Here is a 20322-nt window from a genome sequence, read left to right on the forward strand (position 1 = left end):
ACGAATGCATCCCCTTTCTATCAACAGCCATACTTGAACCCGAGGTTATTTGCACTCATCCATTATAATAAACATTTTGTTTCAAGAGGGCAGCAATGTGGAGAGTGGCATGTGGAGGGATTTTGCTGTGGAAGCTGGTACATCATTGGAGACCAAAAAAAAATACTTAATTACTGCAACTTCTTGTCCTTTACAGGCTACCATCCAGTTTATACGATGGGAACACCATATATCCCAAATATCTAATGTAACATTGATCATTATATTGGCCTTGTTTATTTTATTTAGAACTATCATTAACTCATTATGTTTAATTTGTGATGCAGCATTTAACTTGTATAAGTGCCTCTAACTTATAAATTGTGTTGTGCTAATCGTTCTACTAATATTAGCTTATAGATTGAGCATCCTGGTTGCTGGCTTGACAGCACTGATTGTTCATTGTCTGGGTATCAGCAGGACATTGGGGTGTATTGATTGAAATTTCTTCTGTGGAGCCCACACCCAGTCTGCTGCAGTGTGCTGGCAGAGCTTCAAGCTGAGGTCTGTTTCTGTCCAAGTGCAACTCTATATGTGAGTGCATGTCAGTGCAAGTGATGGGGACCTTGTGGTCCAGTCGGCCCTGTTCCACGTTTGTCCACGTGAAATATCTTACAGATGGTAAACTCAGTGAATCTAGCTTGATAGCTTTGCTTTGCCTCATTTAGTGCACATAGGTGAAGCAGTTGCTGCTCTTTCATATCAGAGAGGCAAGACAGAGATGAAAATGACTGAAGAATCAAACACATTTGACTTTTGGGTGTTTTGCTTAAACAGATGACACAAGAGTACAAATTAATGTGTTGGCCTTTCAGGTCTAGCTGCTAGAACAGTCATCTTAGAGATTTCTTGGCTAATTTCTTTTCAGACTCTTTATGAATATCATGATTGTAGTGGGTGCGGTGGTCAGTCTGATATTTGACTCAACAATCGGGTTTTGTTCCTCTATATGTTGGTGGAGTGACTCAGAATTCTGAGCTAAATCTGTGGGCTGAGTGGAAGGAATGACGGCACTTCGTGACTATCAGACATCAGCTCCTTCTACTTCTGTAAAAATCAACACTGCAGAAAGCCTAAAGGGCTACTTAAAGCTAATGGCGAAGCTATCCTGTGTGTTTAATTTTAAACCATTATGTTTTTACTCCTCCCTTTGTAAAGATTTATTTTAAATCATTTTAAACAAACTTGTGGTTTTGATCTACTTAAGTGCGCACTGTGGAAAATTCAACTTCTTGGAAGGCGAGTCATACTTTTGATTTTCTGTTAAGAGAAGGTCATAAATGTTTTTTTGTTCTTGGTCACATTATTTGGACACTTCTTGTTAAGTATATGTTTTTGATTTATGAAGCCACATAACTAAGTCATCACAGCTAAATAATGCTTTGATTTTAGGGTGTCTTTCAGAGCATTTGCGTGTGATAAGTGAGGTGTTTAAATACATTGGTCTGCTCGTGGCAAATGCACAGTAATGAACATCCATCCATCCATCCCTCCCTCCCTCACCTATACCTACTTCATCCCAAACTTGCCCTGGTGACTAATACGGAGACAAGTGAATGCTCAAACTCATGGACAGTTCAGTAGAAACCCAGCAGGGCCAAGTTGGTGTCAGTTTCTGAATTAAGCACTCTTGATACTGCATGTTTTCAAGCTGGTCGGTGTTTAACAGCTAACACTAAGCTACTGCTGAGTTTTCTATAGATGAACCAAGCGTTGGAAATTTGTTTCCTGGTTTTCTAATTAAGTTGTTTCCACCTTAAGCTGATATGATCTGACATGACTACTTACTCATTTCATATTCACTAACTACGTGGCATGAATGGAAAACACCAGTTTGCTTTCCTACTTATCTTGAGTGTACGTCCACACTGTAGGCGTTATCTTGATTGAGGACTCGTTTCCCCATAGTTCACAAGTGAGCTGAAAAGTTCCTTTAAACTTCATGAGATTCCTTTTTGGCTGAACTTGTTTTTGGAAGAATACAGAAAGGCAGACATTTATCATCGTTTTCTGTGTTTGCAAATGTGTATCTAGAATACATCTCATCAAAACCTTTTAAGTGATTACACATATACGTCATAGATAAATTGACCAAACATTTCAACCATCACCATTTTTTTTTTTTTTTTAGTCAGACAGGATTTTAAAAACAATACACCACATTCCTATGTTTAATAAATTAAAAAAGGTGATTTTTTTTTTTTTTTTTTTTTTTTTTTTTTCAAAAACCTTCATTCATCGCCTCTGTTGATCCAATTTTGGGACACACAAATAATAATTTGTATAATTATAATTACACATAATCACAAAGGAGGCTGCTGCTTTTTAATCCTGTATCTTATTTGTTAATGATCTTCAGTAACTCCATTGGTTGGAAACACATTTCAGTATGAAGTCTCATAGAGCGATGCTACATTCATTAGTTTGCTTTGGGCTAGCTAAGAGGGGATTTGGCAGTTTAGTTACTAAACCCATTTGGATAATCAAATGTGTTTAAGGCACTTTGACAGTGCATCATTTTTGATTGTTGTTTTATTTTAAATTCCTAAGATAAATGAAATTCTTGCAGTCCTGAGTTTTTTTGTTTTGTTTTGTTTATTGTAGTTTTCGCTTCTGAGCCCTTCCACAGATAGTAACCCATGTGCCAGCAGTGAAAATGGACAATTCATTGACTGCTGTTATTGTTTTGAATAAGTTGTTCTCTGAGGTCTTTTGTCTGCTCTCTGTCTCATCCTCTTCCTGTTTAGTTTGTTGTGCTCTGGACATTTCATTGTGTTTTCGTTGTGGTTGTTCGGTTTTCTGTCCCCCATCGAACCGTCCACTATAGCAATATTGTAATTATAACCACTGGTGTACAAAAGTGAAACAGAACGTCTGCCGTTGCTTGTTGTATATGTTTGCCTGTTTGTTTGTTTTCATGGTGTGTGAGAGAAAGTGGAGGAGTAAGTGAAATCCGTAGAAACACAAATAAAGTGGGGGTGAGATGCCAGAGGAAGCCAGTCAGAGGAAGCTGACCACACACACACAAACACGTCTTTATTGCAGATAAGGAATGACTTGGCTGATCTCTGTGCCGACTCTCTGCTGAAGAAAACTAGTAAACAGGCTGCCACCCACTGAAGCATTTTCTTAAGGTCATGACTAGGAAGAAAATAGATCTGGTATGGTTTGACACTGAACTTTAGACCTCAGCATGTTGATGCTCAGGGTTTTGTATACTCAGATTGTCATGTTTTTCTTTGCACGAGCCTTCCATTGAAGCAGCAACTAAAACTTTTTTCTGGCTGTGTTGGCAGCTCTATCAATATACACACATAGGGTTTTTTTTCTACCCTACAACTGTTAGTAATTATCGCACATTTCCGTGTCTTCTCTTTAGGTTAAATGTGAATCACAAAGTCTGGCCTTAAATCTTTGCATGCTCTCTGCATGGGAATTGGATACATTAGCTTGTGCATATCCTGCTTGTTATTGGTCGATCCACCCAATTTCCTGAATTTTTGTTTGGGGTCTCATTTTCCAAAAACTGTGAAATAAGGGAGAATTGCTTGCTTACACAACCTGAGGATACACCAGTCTACAACTTATGGAACAGCAAGGGAAATGAATTTGTAATTTCAAGTTTCAGTAGAGTTTATGATTTGCTTCTGTCTAAAGGATCCTATTTTTCCCCTTGACTCATCTTCTCTGATTGAGAGAAGTTTGTTTTATGAGAGATGACTGTAATAACAGAGGTGTCCTGGAGAGCAGTGATTATTTTTCTATTACGCCTGCCTTTCATCTCCATCGCTGTGACTAATGCGCACTTCCTTCTTAGTAATACAGGAGTTTCTGATTGAGCCAAATACTTCAGTCATGCATTGTTATGATCAAAAGGCCACTGCGTTTTCTCTGACTTTATACTTTATACTGCTTTATCGCAAAAGGTGATATAATTCATGTCTGTCCATAAAATATAAAGCTGAAGCAAGCAGCTGGTCAGTGTAGCTTAAAGAATACACAGACTGCAGTTCCTATAATGTGCTGGTTTTGCTGCCCTCCAAGAGACCATGTCCTGGGTATATCCTGTGCCCTCTTCTCAGTTGGACATGCCTAAAACACCTCACCTACGAAGTGGATCAGGCATCTACATTTGATGACCAACATACCCCTTTCAATGTGTGTATATTTACAGTATTTAGTGCTTTTCTACTCCATCTGAGCACTTTTCCCCCCCAGTTTTTTTGCAAATACTTTCTTTCCAGCATTCACACACATTCATACTCCAATGGATGCATCGGAGAGCAACTTGGGGTTAGTATCTTGCCCAAGGATATTTGGCGTGCAGATTGGACCACTACCTTTATCTGAGATCTCATTCTTTCGCTCACCCACAGCTTCTGCTCATAGATAGGGTGGGAATGTAGATTGACCAGTAGAACAACATCTTTATTTTCATGCACAGCTCTCTTCATCACAACAGACCTGTAAAGTGTCTGCATCACTGCAAAGGCCCCTGCGATCATTCTGTCCCTTTGCTGCTTAACTTCCCCCTCCTCCACTTGGCTTGAAAGAAAGGGGAAAACATAGGGGGGGAGTGCTTGGGAATTTTTGCCAAATCTGCCATCATGCAGATCTGAAGGGTACTGATTAAAATGTTACATGTTTGTTTGATATTATCTGTAAAAATGTGGGTTTTCCAGTTAGGCTCTCTGCCCACGTATGTCCCCAAATGTTGTCAAACTATTGCTTTAAAACCAGCTCACCCATCGTGATACTTTTTACGGCATTTTGGTGATTGAAATGTCACATTTCTCAATATTATGCTTAAACAGTATTTGAAGCACACAACTTAAAAAAGGTGAAATGACAAATCTTGTAACACCCTTGATTTCTTAGGAAGTCACTCCCACTTTGTGAACTGCTGCTTTGGTTCATTTAATACAGTGGAAATGTGTTATCCACCCAGTGACCCAGTCCTTCATACTGTGAAACATGATTTATAAGGTTACCTCACTGTTGATTGAATGAAAGAATTTGGCCACCAGACAAAGTAAACATAATTTCTTCGTGTTTGCTTTGCCTCTTCGGTTCAGTTACTGTGAAACATGTGACCGAAACACACTATTCATTGTAGTTATACTGTAAGACGATATGTTTATGTGGTAAAAATGTGTCAATTTTGCACGGAATTTTAAATGTAATACTGATCATCTTATTTTTCCAAGCTGGAAAAACATCCCAGAACCAGTGGCCCTTTGCAAATGTTACGCAAATACTTGATCACAGTCTGACGTTCCTTTTTTTAACCTATAGGTTGACTTATGATAATCATCGACCTTTTGCATAAAAACTACAAGTTGTTACCAAAGGGTGGGACACACAGTTAGTCAGGATAAACTGATAAGACTCCAGTTTCAACTAAATTTCAAGCTGAAATTGTCTGAGATAGCAAAGTTTTCAAAAAACGCAAGCAAACAACTGCTGGGATTTCTGGCAGTCAATTCAAGCTTGAGTTGCACAACCTGCCAATCTTCACATCTATATTGCTCATTTCAGTAGACCATCAGATTTGCTCCTGTGGGTGTTTGTAATGGTGGTGATTTATGGAACACGTAGTATGTGATAGTAGGATCCAGAGGAATGTTATAAAAAGCTTCCTTATAGGAGAAGACCAAACAAAAGGTTTCTGATTGTCCTGTACAAAATTAATACATTATTTTTGCAACTAAAAAGAAATGGTTTTTTCATTACTGATTAATTGGACACTCATTTTCTTGACTGGGCAATGAATGATTAGGTGTATAAAATATCTCAAAGTGGTGATAAATCACTTCGTCCACTATAATTTTTTTCTAAGTTGACGACATCACATTACATCATTTTCAACTCCAAAAATGTTCAGTCCAAAAAATCCAAAGACAAGTAGCCAAGTCCTTGCAATGCAGACAGTACAGACAGTAAAAAAATAATAAAGCCATCAAATGATTAAAAAATGTATCAAAAATGTTTTCAGTTGATTAAGGTGATCATTTGACTAGAAGATAAAGCTTTGTAAACATAAACCTCTTGCCAGTCAAAACATATTCATATTGCAGTAGTAAATAAACACATTGTCTGTAAATGCTACTGATGCTGCATTGAGCCCACAGTCTGGAAACAAATCTGACCATATAGATGTGAAGTATCCTGCACCACCCAAGCAAAAAGACAGTATTAGATTTAAATGAATGAGGATTACAGCAGCCTCGGTCAGGTGCTGAATAGGGGGTAACTGCAGCTATTAAACCACAGCTTGCTAGCATCAACACTCTGAACTTTTTAGTATGTGGATGTTAGCGTTTAGCTCAACTCCCTTTATACTGCCTGAGGTGACAAGTATCCAAACAAGTTTTTATTCTTGTTCACTCATACTATCCATCGCTCCTTTATGTACTGTCATGCACATTTATTTTCTTTATTACACAGAGGTGAAAAGCCCTTTAAAGGTTTTACGGTGACAGTTAAACCTGTACACATCCTACCTCAAACACTTTTTTGCACATTGTTTTGACAGTTGCAGCCGCTGCCAGTACCCACATCCCACCGTGCTTTCACTTAGCTGGTGGCTGCAGATCTCCCCTGTGGTTAAACAGCCACTGTGGCCACAGTCCGCTGTGCCCAGCACAGCTTTAGGTGTGAGACTGCAAGGTTCATGATTATGAATTGGTCTCTGGAGAGCTTTATCTGCCCACACACACTGCGACACACACTGGGTCAAGTCGGCTGCTCTTTCACTTCATGTTTACATCCTGTCCACATAGTGTGGTTGATGAGTTGGCCTGGTAGTAGGGTCCGAAAAGGATATGAATCTGCACAGGATGAATGAGCAATACTACACTGACTCACATAGAACACTGAGTTATTTTCTCTGTAGCTGCTGGAAAAGAAGGAATGCAGAACATTTGGTGACATGTCCCTAAATGAATTTGTAGTACGACAGAAGAATGCTCTTTTCATGCCATTGCCCATTTGATTGAGGCACTTTGAAATTCAGACAAAGAGTGGCTCTGTGTATTTTGGGGCCATGCTGTCACATGACCTCTAAACACAATCCAGTGTGGAAATGTACTTGTAGCCCCTAAGCAGTTGTTGACTTGCTAAAAGATAATCCCTTTGAGTCAAATGAAGCACTCTTTTGTCTCTACTCTATCTGAGAAGCTAGTGTGACCCCTTCCATTCATTCAAATTACTTCCAACTCTCTACAGACTCTACATCCTCTCTCTCCTCAAGAAGCAGCCAATGAAATCATCCTCATATTATGTTAAGTTAAATGTTTTTTTTGACAAAAATATATTGGGTACTTTGCTATAGTGGATATTGAAATAGAAATGAAATTAATCAGATTCATGAGCCTTTTTAAAAATATTGGAAAGAATAGCCTTATAGCTCATCTACATTATTTAGGGATACACTACACTATAATTTTAGGTCTGACAGGAGGGTTTTTTGTTTTTTATTAAAAATCCACATTGGTGTTGGGGGGTGGAAAAATGTTATAGTAGTACAATACTGCAAGTGAGAGTGCATGAATTTTTGGTGTCAAAATATCAATTAACATGACAGGACATTTGATATATTAGAAGTAGGAAACAGGAACCACTGGAAACTCAAAGCTTAGTAGGTGTGGTGTGGTGACCAGAGATTATGGGAACGACTGCAAAAACATCAGGGAGGTACTGAGTTAAACTATGTTTGAGGAAAGTGATTGACACGATGAGTGTATGGCATTGCTTGAGAAAGGAATGGGTGCGAAATGGAAATTAGGCTTACCTACACAATCAAGTCTGGAAAGTTTGCATCAAGTCTAAAAGGCTTCAGATATTAATATATTTCAAATGGCAATGAGTTAGATCCCAACTAAGTTATCGGTAGCTATTTGCTAGTCTACTGGTATCAACGTTTATATCAATCTTCTATCAGAATATCGGATTTTCAAATCGCCAAATATCGGTATCGTCATCGGTCTTAAAAATCCTATATCAGCTGGGTTCATTAGAGAATTGTGGTAAATCGAAATTACCATTGCTTTCTACACTACACAAATAGTCACCAACCAAATACTGAGTTCCAGCAATAGAAAGTAAATGAATTTTAAAGACACAGTTTAAGAGACTTCATTTAAAAGGTTTCCTCATAGTTAAATTCTGTAGAGTGTTTGTGCTTTACTTACTAAAGCATAACATCATCCCTGTGGCATCCTCCCTGTCTGTGCTCCCCGTAATGACTTTGACCGAGCCTGTATTTGGACACATTACACCCAGAACACACTGGCACCATCTCAAGTCTGTCATTGGGCTGCCTTTGGCTCAGTTTATAGTCTGAAGCCAAGAATAATGTTGTTGACCTAGTGGAGTCACTGAAAGAGTGCGAATCATGTCTGTACAAACAGCTTTAGTCATGATGCGTCTTTGAGCCGTGGAAGTGGAAGGAAAAAAAGAGCTACCCAGAAAAAAACACTCTGCGCTATAAATCTTTTACGTATTATATGCTTGTTATTGTTGTTTATTTGGTTTCAGCCCGTGTTACCTCAGCTTGCCTTCCTGTCCTCTTGAGCTTAAGTTACTGACTTAGATTTCCAAGAATAACTGTTGACACCTCCCATACGAGAAGGTTGGAGAACATATTTGCATTATTGTGGGCTGTTTGTGTAGGTGGAAAGCGCAAGAGTGCAGTAAAATATTTGCATTTGTGACCAAGTTTCTGAAACCAGAATTTGTCTGGTTGCTAATCTACATTTGTGTTTGTTAGGGAGAAAAACTGTTTGCACCCTGATTATTATACAGATGGATTTTCTCTGTTGGCATGTTGCTGTAGATTGCTGTTTGCTGCTGCTGTAACTCAGGAAATTCTTGTGATTATGTAAGCCCATTGTGACAAATATTTATGGTAATGTATTCTTAGAAATTGAAATGTTTGGAAGTAGCACAGTGATTTAATGATAGCTGGCTCTTACTGATGACTTATTCACTCTATTTTGCGTTTATACATTGGAACTTAATGTCCACGGTGAGAAACTCCTTCCCTGGAGGTCAATTATAACTCATCTCTTCTGCTGGGAGATTTGTGTTTTATTACCGTTGATATGGAGCTAGCCAAGTTTAGAAAGACTCAAATCTTTAGGTTGTAAAAATGTCGTCTTCAACGATATGCGTCTTTTCTTTTACATAGACCAGGTGGATGAACACACAGTGCCTGAAATATTTTTCAGTGTTTTTAGTTTTTCCACATCCTACTTCCTGCCAGCCCAACACAAAAATTAGCACTGAAAGGTCCAATACCTGACCTGTCTGCTCACTCTGAAAGCAGCATGAGTGCTTTTGGGTTCGGTTTTTATTGGCTATCTACTTTCCAGTAGGAAGCTCGTACTACTCCGGAGCGCTGAGTGATGTTAATCTGTCCTCGTCTGACCTGGAGTTCCTGAAGCAGGCAGGTTAGCCAGTTCAGAGACAGACAAAGTCGTGAACAACATGCCAGCTCCTCTGGAAGGCGTCATATTTTGAAATCCACATTTTGGGATGTGAAGTGATACAGTCACTGTTCTTTAGTTTGACCCCGTTTGCTCGTTTCTTTGTCCAGACAGTGGAGTTAAATCGTTTTTCCACTGTGTCTGCCTTTTTAATGATTTCTTCTGCCTTATGAGTCAGAGACGAGAGTCAAGTTTGTAGCTTTGATCCAGAGGTTTGAGCCAGTGTCAGCCGGTAATAGAGGCCAACTAAGTTCTCTATCACCACGATTCTCAAAAGCATCTAAATGGGTTGTTGTTCGTAAACTTCAGTGGGACAGAGCCTAACCTTTAGATACTTTTAGACAAAGTGTTGGTCTGATTAATAGATGTTCAGTTTATCTGGACTGAATTATCTGTCTCTGCAGTATATGTACCAAAATGATTTAACTTCAGCTAGTACACCTTGTGTGCATTGTTCCTGGAGGAAACTGCATGCCGTAAATTAATTGTCACTGACTCATTTCTCAAGGAGCCGTGACTAGAAAAACCTCACCACCTCACCTTGTGATGCTTTGCCGTGTTGGTTGTTTACGACTGGAAAAGGTAGTTGTGCCCTGAAGTTTCCATCTGTATTGCATAGCAACAGCCTTATTGGTAACACGATGGCCTACCCTGGACCAAAACAACATATTTTTCAAATGCAGGAGAAATTTTGTGATGGATGAAGCTCTTAAATTTGTGGATTACGATTAGCCTGAAGCCCAGTAATTTTGCACATTAGCTTGGCGTTAGCTGTCTCCTTGCATGTTTGGGAAGTTAGAAAGTGGCGTGGGCAAAGGGTGGGGTAAGGGAGGGGTGTTTTCCCGTTTCACAGACGGAGAGCTCGGGACAGCTCTAAGTGATTCACTGAGGAATTTGTTTACTTGTGGTAGAGCTACAAATAACTATAGGGCTTATATAGGGCGAAAAACGACTTCCCCTTCAGGCAGCCATACAACATAAACAGAGCTGTGAGGGGAAATACTGGACTGTCTTATTAAAGCACAAATGCTACACATGTTCCACACAGCCACATGGATCCCATTACTCACTGAGGAGCTTTTTTTTTTTTCGCCCCATCAGGACTGCTGGCCATAGCTCCTTCATCCTCACTCTGGCAATTTGTCTACCGCTGGCTTTAATAGATCCTAAAAACATGTTATTAATCAGTCTCGGACCAATGCTGTTAGAAACTATGTGAGAGCAAAAGCTTCCTCTGTGGCATCCAGACGGACAGTGTCTCAAGACGATGTTTGCGTTCTTGATCCATAAACAAATTATCCACACCTTAAAGTGGACTCTGTACTAGGTCTCAGTGACCCTTGTGCAAGATGCTGTATGCAATATGTAGCCTTTCTCGTGAATTCGTTTACATCTTACCACATGTTCCTCTTTTCCTCTATAGGCATTTGGGAATGCAAAGACAGCACATAACAACAACTCCAGTCGCTTTGGGAAGTTCATTCAGGTGAACTACCAGGAGAGCGGCACTGTGAGAGGGTAAGAACCCAGAACCAAATTCTTATTAATGTCCAAATAAAATAAGAAATAATGTTAAACTCAACCACTTTTCTTGTACTTTTTTTTTTTTTTAAAACAGAGCTTACGTGGAGAAATACCTCTTGGAGAAGTCAAGACTGGTCTATCAAGAGCACAATGAACGGTGAGCGCATCTCAGAAATGCAGATTCTTATCAAAAGCCCTCATATGAATAGCAGAAGTACATTTGGCGAGCAGGACTGGGCTGGGTTGCTGTGACGTACATTTAACACAAAACATGCATGCACCAAATCAAAGATGATAAGCTTGTGTAAAAAAAAATCAGTAATTAGCAGTAAGGCCAGCGAGATTTTATTGTGCTATATTTGTAACATTTCAACAAAACCTATTAATACTCATTTTAATCCAATCTTGCAAATTGAGTGTTATAACACAAAAAAGTGAGTTTTTCTTAAAGCTGCATATATTTCACAAAAAAGCTGGCATCAGAATGTCTGTTGAAGATGCCAACGTTTAAATAGACGATGAAATGAATTAGTGGGCTCAGCAGTAATATGTTTGATAGTTGGTGGAGTGCACAGTCGGCCCCTTTTGCTAGCTGCCTCTGAGATGGATTTAAGGTCCATAAAAACTTTTGAAGTGTGCATTTAAAGAGAATCTTGGTCAAACAGCAAACAGCTTTTTCTCTCTAACCTTTCCACTTCAGCCCGACTCAGTCAGAAACAGAATGCACACGCAGATAAATAATCTGATGGAAGTGAGATGTCATGGTTGTTTTTCAGTCAATAATTTGATCCCACTCCAAGACATCGGTTTCACAAGTAGTTTAGCAAGATGGTTTTCTGTAGAATGTGGATCACCAAGAAGTCAGTATAGCTCAGTAGGTAGAGTGGTCACCCCATGATCAGAAGGTCAGGGGTTTGAATCCACTAAACGGCTACCCTGGTACCCCTCAGCAAGGTACCGTCCCTACACACTGCTCCCCGGGCGCCTGCTTAGTAGCTGCCCACTGCTTCACTGAGTGAATGGGTCAAATGCAGAGAAAAACAAGTAATTTCCCCACGGGGATCAATAAAGTATACATTATTATTATTATTATTATTAGTCAACTTGTCAGTTTTCACACCACATGAATTGAAACGAAACCTGTAAGATGAAATTTGAAACCCCTCTCTATAGTTGCTCCAGTTTTAAATACTAACAATGCTAAAATTACCATGCTGACATTCTAGCCTGCTGAACATAACAAGCCTGTTTCCAAAATAACATGCAAAGCACTGTATTGCTGGATGTCAGCAGTTTGCTGTGCTCACTGCACTCAAAATAAAGTCCTGCATCCCACTCAGTTAGTTTGCTAAAAATGAGCATGTTCATGGCGATGATTAATACAGTAACTGATCGGCTGCTAAAAGCATAGGTTTTTTTTGGGGGGGGCATAGATGATTAAGCTGTTTTGGTACATGGGGGATAATATCCATCTCAGTGGAAAGAACATAAGATTAGGAACGTTGTAGATGGAGATCAACTTCTTAACCATTTCCAGAAACAGATGTGGTGTTTTTATAATTTAAAAAAATACTGTAAAGTTTGAACTAATTGAGTTACAATGTAATAATTTTTGTTTCTTTGTTTTTTTAGAAACTACCATGTGTTTTACTACCTGCTGGCAGGAGCAAGTGAAGAAGAGAGGAAAGCCTTTCACCTGAAGAAGCCTGAAGAATACCATTACCTCAGTCAGGTGGGACCTTTAGCACCAGGCACTGCAGACTTGATCTTACACTAGCCGTGCCATGTAATGTGATATTTGTTATAGGGCTGCTCGATTATGGCAAAAATGATAATCACGATTATTTTCACTGAAATTGAGATCTCGATTATTTGACGATATTTATTTAACAATAACAATTTATTGAATAATGACTTTAAAGATTGTCAAAAAATAATATAAAATAGTGTGCAAATACTGATAACAGTGCAAATGTTTGCAATATTAAAAAAATAAATGAAAAATGTAAACATCTATGTTTAGTGAACTTTGCAGTGTTGCTCTGTGGTGCAGCTACGACACTGTAGCAAAGTTTACACACTATGTCTACTTGATCCACGTCTGACTCCGCGAACCCATAATGTTTCCACACCACTGAAGATTTTTTTTACCTCTCTTTTCAACCAACGGCAGTCACTCTCTTCTCTAAATAACTTCTGCTTAGCTTTCCGAGCTTGCCTCGGGTCCTCTTAATCAGTGGTCCCCAACACCCGGGACTCGGTCCGTGAGTCGTTTGGTACCGGGCCGCGAGAGTTGAGGCTCAGGTGTGAAATGTATAGTTTTCAGGGTTTTTATCGGTTTTCAGCGTTATTTTGTTATCGTTTTTATCGTTTACTCTGTTTTCCTTGGTCTTTTCACGTGTGTTATGAATAAATTTTCTTTTTTTCGGTACCGGTACTAGTTTTATTTTGTTGTATTTATCCGCGACACCTTAAAGGCCGGTCCATGAAAATATTGTCGGGCATAAACCGGTCCGTGGCGCAAAAAAGGTTGGGGACCGCTGCTCTTAATTGTTGTGACACGTGTTCGAAATGCAGAGGTGCGCTCGATTTACCACACGGAGCAGCGCGAGAGTAAAGCACGAGGGAGGGGCTAATAATCGGCTCAGTCATTTTTAATGATCGTTGAAAGCCCAGATCGTAATCGTGATTAATATTCGATTAATTGAGCAGCCCTAATTTGTTACAGTTTTCATTTATCTGTAACGTTGTAAATGTCGTCAGCATGTGTGAAATAATGACACAGGGGGAAAATAGTTTTTTGACACGTGCTGCACTGCTGTCCTTCACATACACCCTATCTAAAATGTTCAGCTGTTTCAGGGACAGACACAGCGTGTTAATTTGTTTGCTTTTCATTTTGACTTCTTTTAAGCATAGCTGCACGTACTGTGTAGTAGGTTTGTCTTCACTTCCATCTTTATTTACATTTTTTTGTTCATGCAGTGAGGCAACCTCACTGCTTCACTTCTGCTGACAAAAACACACACCAAATGGTATTCATCCCCCATCTCTGTTGCTCTGTTGTCCTAAAGGAAAACGGGTTTCACATAACTATGAAATAAAGCCACAACAAACACACAAATAGTCAGTCTGCATATGAAATGCGGATGTTTTGTAAAATTTAAAGTGTCTCCGTTTCCGAGCTTGACATTCAGACGACCAGCGACCTCCCCTCCTCCAAAGTCCTCATGCCTACGCAGAAGAGAGCAGGGAATTCCTCCCATTCCTCCCAGCCACTGATGTGCACATGCAAACATGTGTGCGCTCGTGCACACACACACACACATTCTGTTTATGCCCTTGTATTTTCCCCTTCTCTTCTATTTTGGGAACCACATGTGAATATATTATAATATAAATGTAAATTATAACTCCCTAGCTAGAGCTCTTGCATGGATTTCAGTGTTCACACAAGGAATCAAGTTTTTACTGTGTGCATGTGTTTGTGTGCGTATAAGAAGAAACTGAAATTTATTTATGAAGTAACTTTCACACACAGTCACAAAGCAGTGTACATAATATATATTCTAAAAAAAAGAAAAAAAAAAAAACAGAAAAAAGATTGATGCCCTTAATATTATTTTCTTCCAGAGTAACATCGTGCAGCATTATGTTGTACCGCAGCTAAAAGAAACAAAGTTCCCCAAGGAGGTGCACTTAAGGACACCCTCACTGAGGCTCGTTGATTATATGCTGAAAAATTCCAGAATGCACAGATGAGCAGATAGCAGATGTTGCATGAAATAATGTGAATCTGGTACTCTACTGCGAATCCTGCGTTTTCGCAGCAGTGCCTGCTCACAATCTGGAAATGCAGTAATAACTTTAATCTACATAAATCTGTGGTTGTAAATTGCTGCCTGGGGTTTGTTATCTGCAACAGTGTGTCTGCAAGTTGAGTTTCATACCTCATCAACAACCCTGTTTAAAAAAATAAAAATAAAAACACAAGTAATTGACATGAACAAGTTGAAGTTTAACTTTGCTCACTGAAAAATTGCAAAGAATTTGAAGATTTTATAATCTGCCGTGCATAATATCATTAAAACATTCAGAGAATTTCGTAGTCTCTGTACCAAGGGTAACACTGAGAAAACTCCAGCATGCAAAGAAACTACATAGAGAGAAGGCAGCAGTATTTCTAAGCTTATTTAAGATGGTCTGAAAGAAAAGATTTTTCTTACAAATCAAAATTTAAGCTGAAATGAAGGGAACCATCCAGGCTGTTATCAGCACACAGTTTAAAAGCCAGCATCCATAATGGCGTGGGGGTAGCTTGAACATCAGCAAAGTGCTATAAATGCTGAATGATTTATAAAGGTTGTTGAGCAACATATGCTGCCATCCAGACTGTTCTTTTTCAGTGAAGCCCTTGCTTATTTCAGCACAACAATACAAAACCACAGGCTGCAGCATGGCTCAGTAGTCCAGTTCCTAAACTCAAGAAGGAAGAAAAGAAAATATTTCAATATCAAAACTGTAGCACCTGGTCCCATTAATACCAAATGTCTCATTTAGGACACGGATAATGAAGAATTATGTTTTAACATTTGACAACAATAAAATCTAGGGTTTGGATGGCTTGCAAGAATTCAGTTCTACATTAGTAGAAATCAGTTCTTATCTCAGGAGGTAAAAAATGAGTCATAAAAAGGTATTTAAAGTTGAAGGAAAGCCAACAAGTCATTCTGGTGTCTTAATATTTTTGTGTGCTGCATGTCTGGACCTCTTATTTCCTTTGATGTCTTAATGTGTTCAACCATAAAGTTTTTATGTGGTAGTGTCTGAGTGTGTTTTCTTTGTCTCTGTCATCACTGCTTATGTGCTTAAAAGTGTTTGACTTTGAATCGTCGATGTTTGAGACTGTAATGAACAGCCTGTATCTTAACAGCACGTCTTCGTTGTCATTAGTCGCTCTTAAATCTGCGCTCATGTTTGACCAGTATAGTGTGTGTTGTCATTGGAATGCTGCTCTCTAACCTTGATCTTGCCTCCTGTAAACTCGTCATTTCCAGATGTCAAAGACAAGCCACCAACGTCATTGGGAGAGTTACTGTGAGAGTGAGCCGGTCAGTATCAGCTGTGTGTTAACTGTCCGTGTGTCTGCACGTGTTGCAGAAACCTCAGCCGGTAGATTTTGTGTCACCTGAGCACTCGCAGCTGAAGCTGCACTTTATCTGCACAGTTGCACACCTCCTCCACCCCTCCACCCACCCGTTCCTATGATTCCCTTGCTTATTTTGTTGCTTTTTGGATATTTCCTGGTTTGGTTTGGGGAGCATTTATTTGTTTTTGCTTTCCCCTGTTGTACTCCTTCTGAGTTCTGGTGGTATGTCTACTCATATCCTGGCCACTGTAGCTGCCTGTGTTGCTCTAATTTTTTTTCTTTTCTTTTTTTTTTCTTTTTGATCGTTGACCGGTACAGTATTTCCTGCAGCACTCATTTGAATTTGCTGTCCTCCATACACTACAGAAATCCCTGAGTAATCTTGTGTTCAGACAATTTGTAGCATCAAAAACTTTTAACACACTCATAACTAGGGATGGGTATCGTTTAGGTTTTATCCGATACCGGTGCCAAACCGGTACTTTTGAAACGGTGCTGGTGCTTAAACGGTGCTCAAACCGGTGCTTAAAGAATGGAGAACACACACTTTGTCCAAAAACCTCTCATGTTTAGCTGTTTTTTTGTAAAAAGATAACAATGTTAGCCTTTTCTGCAGCTATAGGGCATATATGGTATCATTCTTGGCTGGAAGCAGTGCTTAAACAATGGAAAAAAACACAAATTTTGTCCAAAAACCTCTCATGTTTAACTGTTTTCCACTTTTTCTTTGGTCATTTTAGCCTTTTTGGCCAGGGTGAAGGGAGTACCTGCCATCAAACAAGAAGACAGCCGCATGTATCCACGACGGTGTTTGCTAGTTCACCTTACATGCATTAATGTAATAACGTGGTTAGCCTACTCAATGTAAATTAAACACGAACAACATTAAGCTACTCGCCCAGAGAAGAACGGCTGCTGCTGTCATCATCATCCGTCATCATTTCTGCTACACTGGCAGGGCTAGGGGCCAGGACTCTACTCTTCGGGTTTTTGGGGGATGTTGCTAACTCCGAGTCCGATAACAGGCACCACACCCGCAGTAGATGTGCACGGTATGACGTCTTGCAGCAAGCTATCAAATACGGCGCATTTCTCGGCTTTTATGCGTCGCCAGGTGTTTCATCAGATTTGAGGTGTTACCTCCTTTGACAGTATCACAGTATCAGCTTAAAGCACTTGTTGCAGGCTGCTGAGTTTGCATCTTTTGCTGTGAAGTACAGCCAGACTTTTGACCGCTTTGCCTTGAGCATTTTAATCTGTAGCTCTGCTCTAAAAGAACGTACGTACCTGGACCCGCCTACTATCCTCGGAAACGTAAAATGATTGGCTAGAATCTAAAGTGTATCACAGCTCAGGAAAAAAAGCACCAAAATAAAGCACCGAAATGTGCGCTGCTTTTCGGTCTGGTTACTACAGTTTATGTCAGAACCGGTGCCATCATGGCACCAGATACCGGTACCCATCCCTACTCATAACTTTGATGTGTGACCTCACCTCTGAAACATGGGAAACACTGGATTGAAGAATGTCAACGATCAAAAGGTCTTCTCTCATTACTGTTGGGATTCCTTGTGTCTTTTTTTGGGGTACTGCGTGTTTTTGTGAGTGTATTAAAGCATTTATAGTGATTAGAAATGCTTTTATACTTTCCATTGACATGAATAGAAGTCAATGGAAAGCTTAAGTTTTTAGCTGCAGTTCATTAATCCAGTAATATTGCAAAATATTACAAAATTCAATGCAAGTTGTTGTATAATGCTGATAATATAGGTTTGTGGTTCTTGACACTACTGAGGAGAAATGCTATAAATATACCCAGACTGCACTGTGAGTAGACAAGCGGTGATCCGTATTTTGACTGACATCTTTTATGACATCTGGAATCTTTAGACACCTTTTTACTACACTGACTGCTTTCATTGAAAAGAACTTCAAGTTTGAACAAGCAACGTTCACATAATGCAGGTTTTGCTGACGTGGAAATGTAACACCAGAGCTTCTAATGGGTCAGTGTAAATTTCTGCTGTAAAGGAAGAGAGAAGGAAGCGAGGAGGAGGCACACTGGTGCAAGCATGAGTCTCAGTGTTTGGAGTGTTTGTGTTTCTGAGGCACAGTTTGCGATAATTATTGCAGCCATAGTGGAATGGGCCTATAAAGGAAAGAGCAGAGCTCACTTTATGGTGGGTGTATGTAGTTCAGTGAAGTACTGTGTACTTATGTAGAAACATCAAAGCATATGTTTCTAGGAACGCTCTTGTAAACAACCAATCTAGATCCAGAATGATCTAAAAGTATACTCCTGCTAGTATTCATAAAGCTGCTAAATAGAATATTTCTTGTATTTAATATATTTTTCAATCACGTCATGACTTTAGTCTTGTTATGACAGTCAAAACATTGCAGTCACTATATTTACTCTGCTAGTTTAGGTGATCATCCATTCTCAAGAACAGGCTCATCCATAAACTGCTCTTCCTGTCGGCTTCACTGCTTGCCAAATTTTTTGTGGATTGGTTTAAAGTGGAGTGCCAAAGCAGATTTTCCACTACATGAGCAGAACCTGCACACGCCACTGTTCACTAGACACTCTGCACATTAGGCTCAAGTTTTGCAGATTTCTTTGACCCCAAGCTTCTTAATGATAGCTTATTTCAGTAATTTGTCTGCTTCAGGCAATTTTTCTGTTTTTTGTTTTAAATTTATTTTAAGTACAATATAAATTTAAAAAATAAACTTTTTAAAGTGTATTTGCTAGACAGTCTGTAAACCTTGAAAACATTAAGGCGCTGCATATGTCAGCAGTCCTTCTAAACCTCAGAGTAGCTTGTCATTAGCCCTTTTGACTTCCCCGGTCACTGTGTTGTAACAGCCTCTGCAGGCCTGATAACATCCAAAAACTTTTTTCTTTTTTTTTTCTGCAGGACTGCTTCAATGTAGAAGGAGAGGACCTGAAGCATGACTTTGAGAGGCTTCAGCTGGCCATGGAGATGGTGGGCTTTCTTCCTGCCACACGCAAGCAGTGAGTGACCGACACAGAAACCATTATTTACCTATGGTATCACCTATTTATACAGTCCAGTTCAGCAGTGTTTCATCTAACTGCACTCGCCCCTACTTTTGTTTTATACTATAAATGATAGCTTTGCAGGCCACCACAGCTCCCACTAGCGCTGTTCGATATAACGATATATATCGGATGACGATATAAAAACGTCTATCGTTTCATTTTACGCTATCGTTTGTTTCGTGGTGTCGCAAAATAAACTTTACGGCAATATTTCTTCACCGTTTTGATGGTCACTGTAGTGGCTATATTAATTTCTTAAATTTCTCTCTTTCTCTTATATTTAATATAACCACACTACGGACGGACAAGCGCCTGTTTTTATGCGTTGTGGTTAGCAACAACGACGGCAACAGCATCGCATGTCCGCTTGTTTATGTTCCACATAAATCTTTCACAATATAGCTCAAGATCCTGTTGAGACTTTTCAAAATAAACTGAATCACGTGAAAGAGCAGATTATTTACGGATGAGAAGTAAAAAAGAGCCGTCAGGTGCTAAAAAATAAACCTTAGACTCAAACGTTAGAACAGGCTTTTCCCCGCAGCACGCCGTGTAATAAATACTCACAAAGAAAACGGCGGCTGTTACAACTTATGTCTAAAAATGTATCGTTTCATGCATCGGTTAAAACACTCGACTCCAGCTACATGACGCCCAGCTGGAAACACTTCACGCAAGTCGAGCTGAATTTGCAGAAAATGTTACATTTTTGTAATTTATATCGTTATCGGACGATAGAATTCTTATATCGGGATATGAGATTTTGGTCATATCGCACAGCCCTAGCTCCCACCATCACTACCAGTACTGTAAAGTAATTATTTCAGTCCAACTTTTACTAATAAAATCAATGGATTCCGCTGATTGAGATGATATACTTCCACTGCAGTGTCCCATGAATGCTCTCTAACTGTTGTTTAGGATCTTCTCTCTGCTGTCGGCCATCCTTCACCTGGGTAACATCCGCTACAAGAAGAAACCTTACAGGGACGACCAGATAGACATTGTTAACCCAGAGGTGCTACCTGTTGTGTCAGAACTGCTGCAGGTAGATG

The 20322-nt window shown here is 39.5% G+C and overlaps 1 protein-coding gene across 7 annotated transcripts in view; it reads left to right on the plus strand.

Annotated features, from left to right (window-relative positions):
• The window catches only part of myo9aa (myosin IXAa), a 100658-nt gene that overhangs the window by 41029 nt on the left and 39307 nt on the right, over positions 1-20322 (plus strand). For 6 of the 7 annotated variants that reach the window (XM_084941190.1, XM_084941429.1, XM_084941590.1 and 3 more), the window contains exons 3-8: positions 10951-11045; positions 11146-11208; positions 12684-12783; positions 16109-16162; positions 19122-19219; positions 20189-20315. In XM_084941190.1, coding sequence (XP_084797316.1) covers positions 10951-11045; positions 11146-11208; positions 12684-12783; positions 16109-16162; positions 19122-19219; positions 20189-20315 — 537 coding nt within the window. The remainder of the gene's footprint in view (positions 1-10950; positions 11046-11145; positions 11209-12683; positions 12784-16108; positions 16163-19121; positions 19220-20188; positions 20316-20322) is intronic. The other variant, XM_084941510.1, reaches the window with a different exon arrangement.

Source organism: Perissodus microlepis, chromosome 1 (genome assembly GCF_051167445.1).
Source record: "Perissodus microlepis isolate ML-2025 ecotype Zambia chromosome 1, ASM5116744v1, whole genome shotgun sequence".
In the NCBI taxonomy this organism is placed as follows: Eukaryota; Metazoa; Chordata; class Actinopteri; order Cichliformes; family Cichlidae; genus Perissodus; species Perissodus microlepis.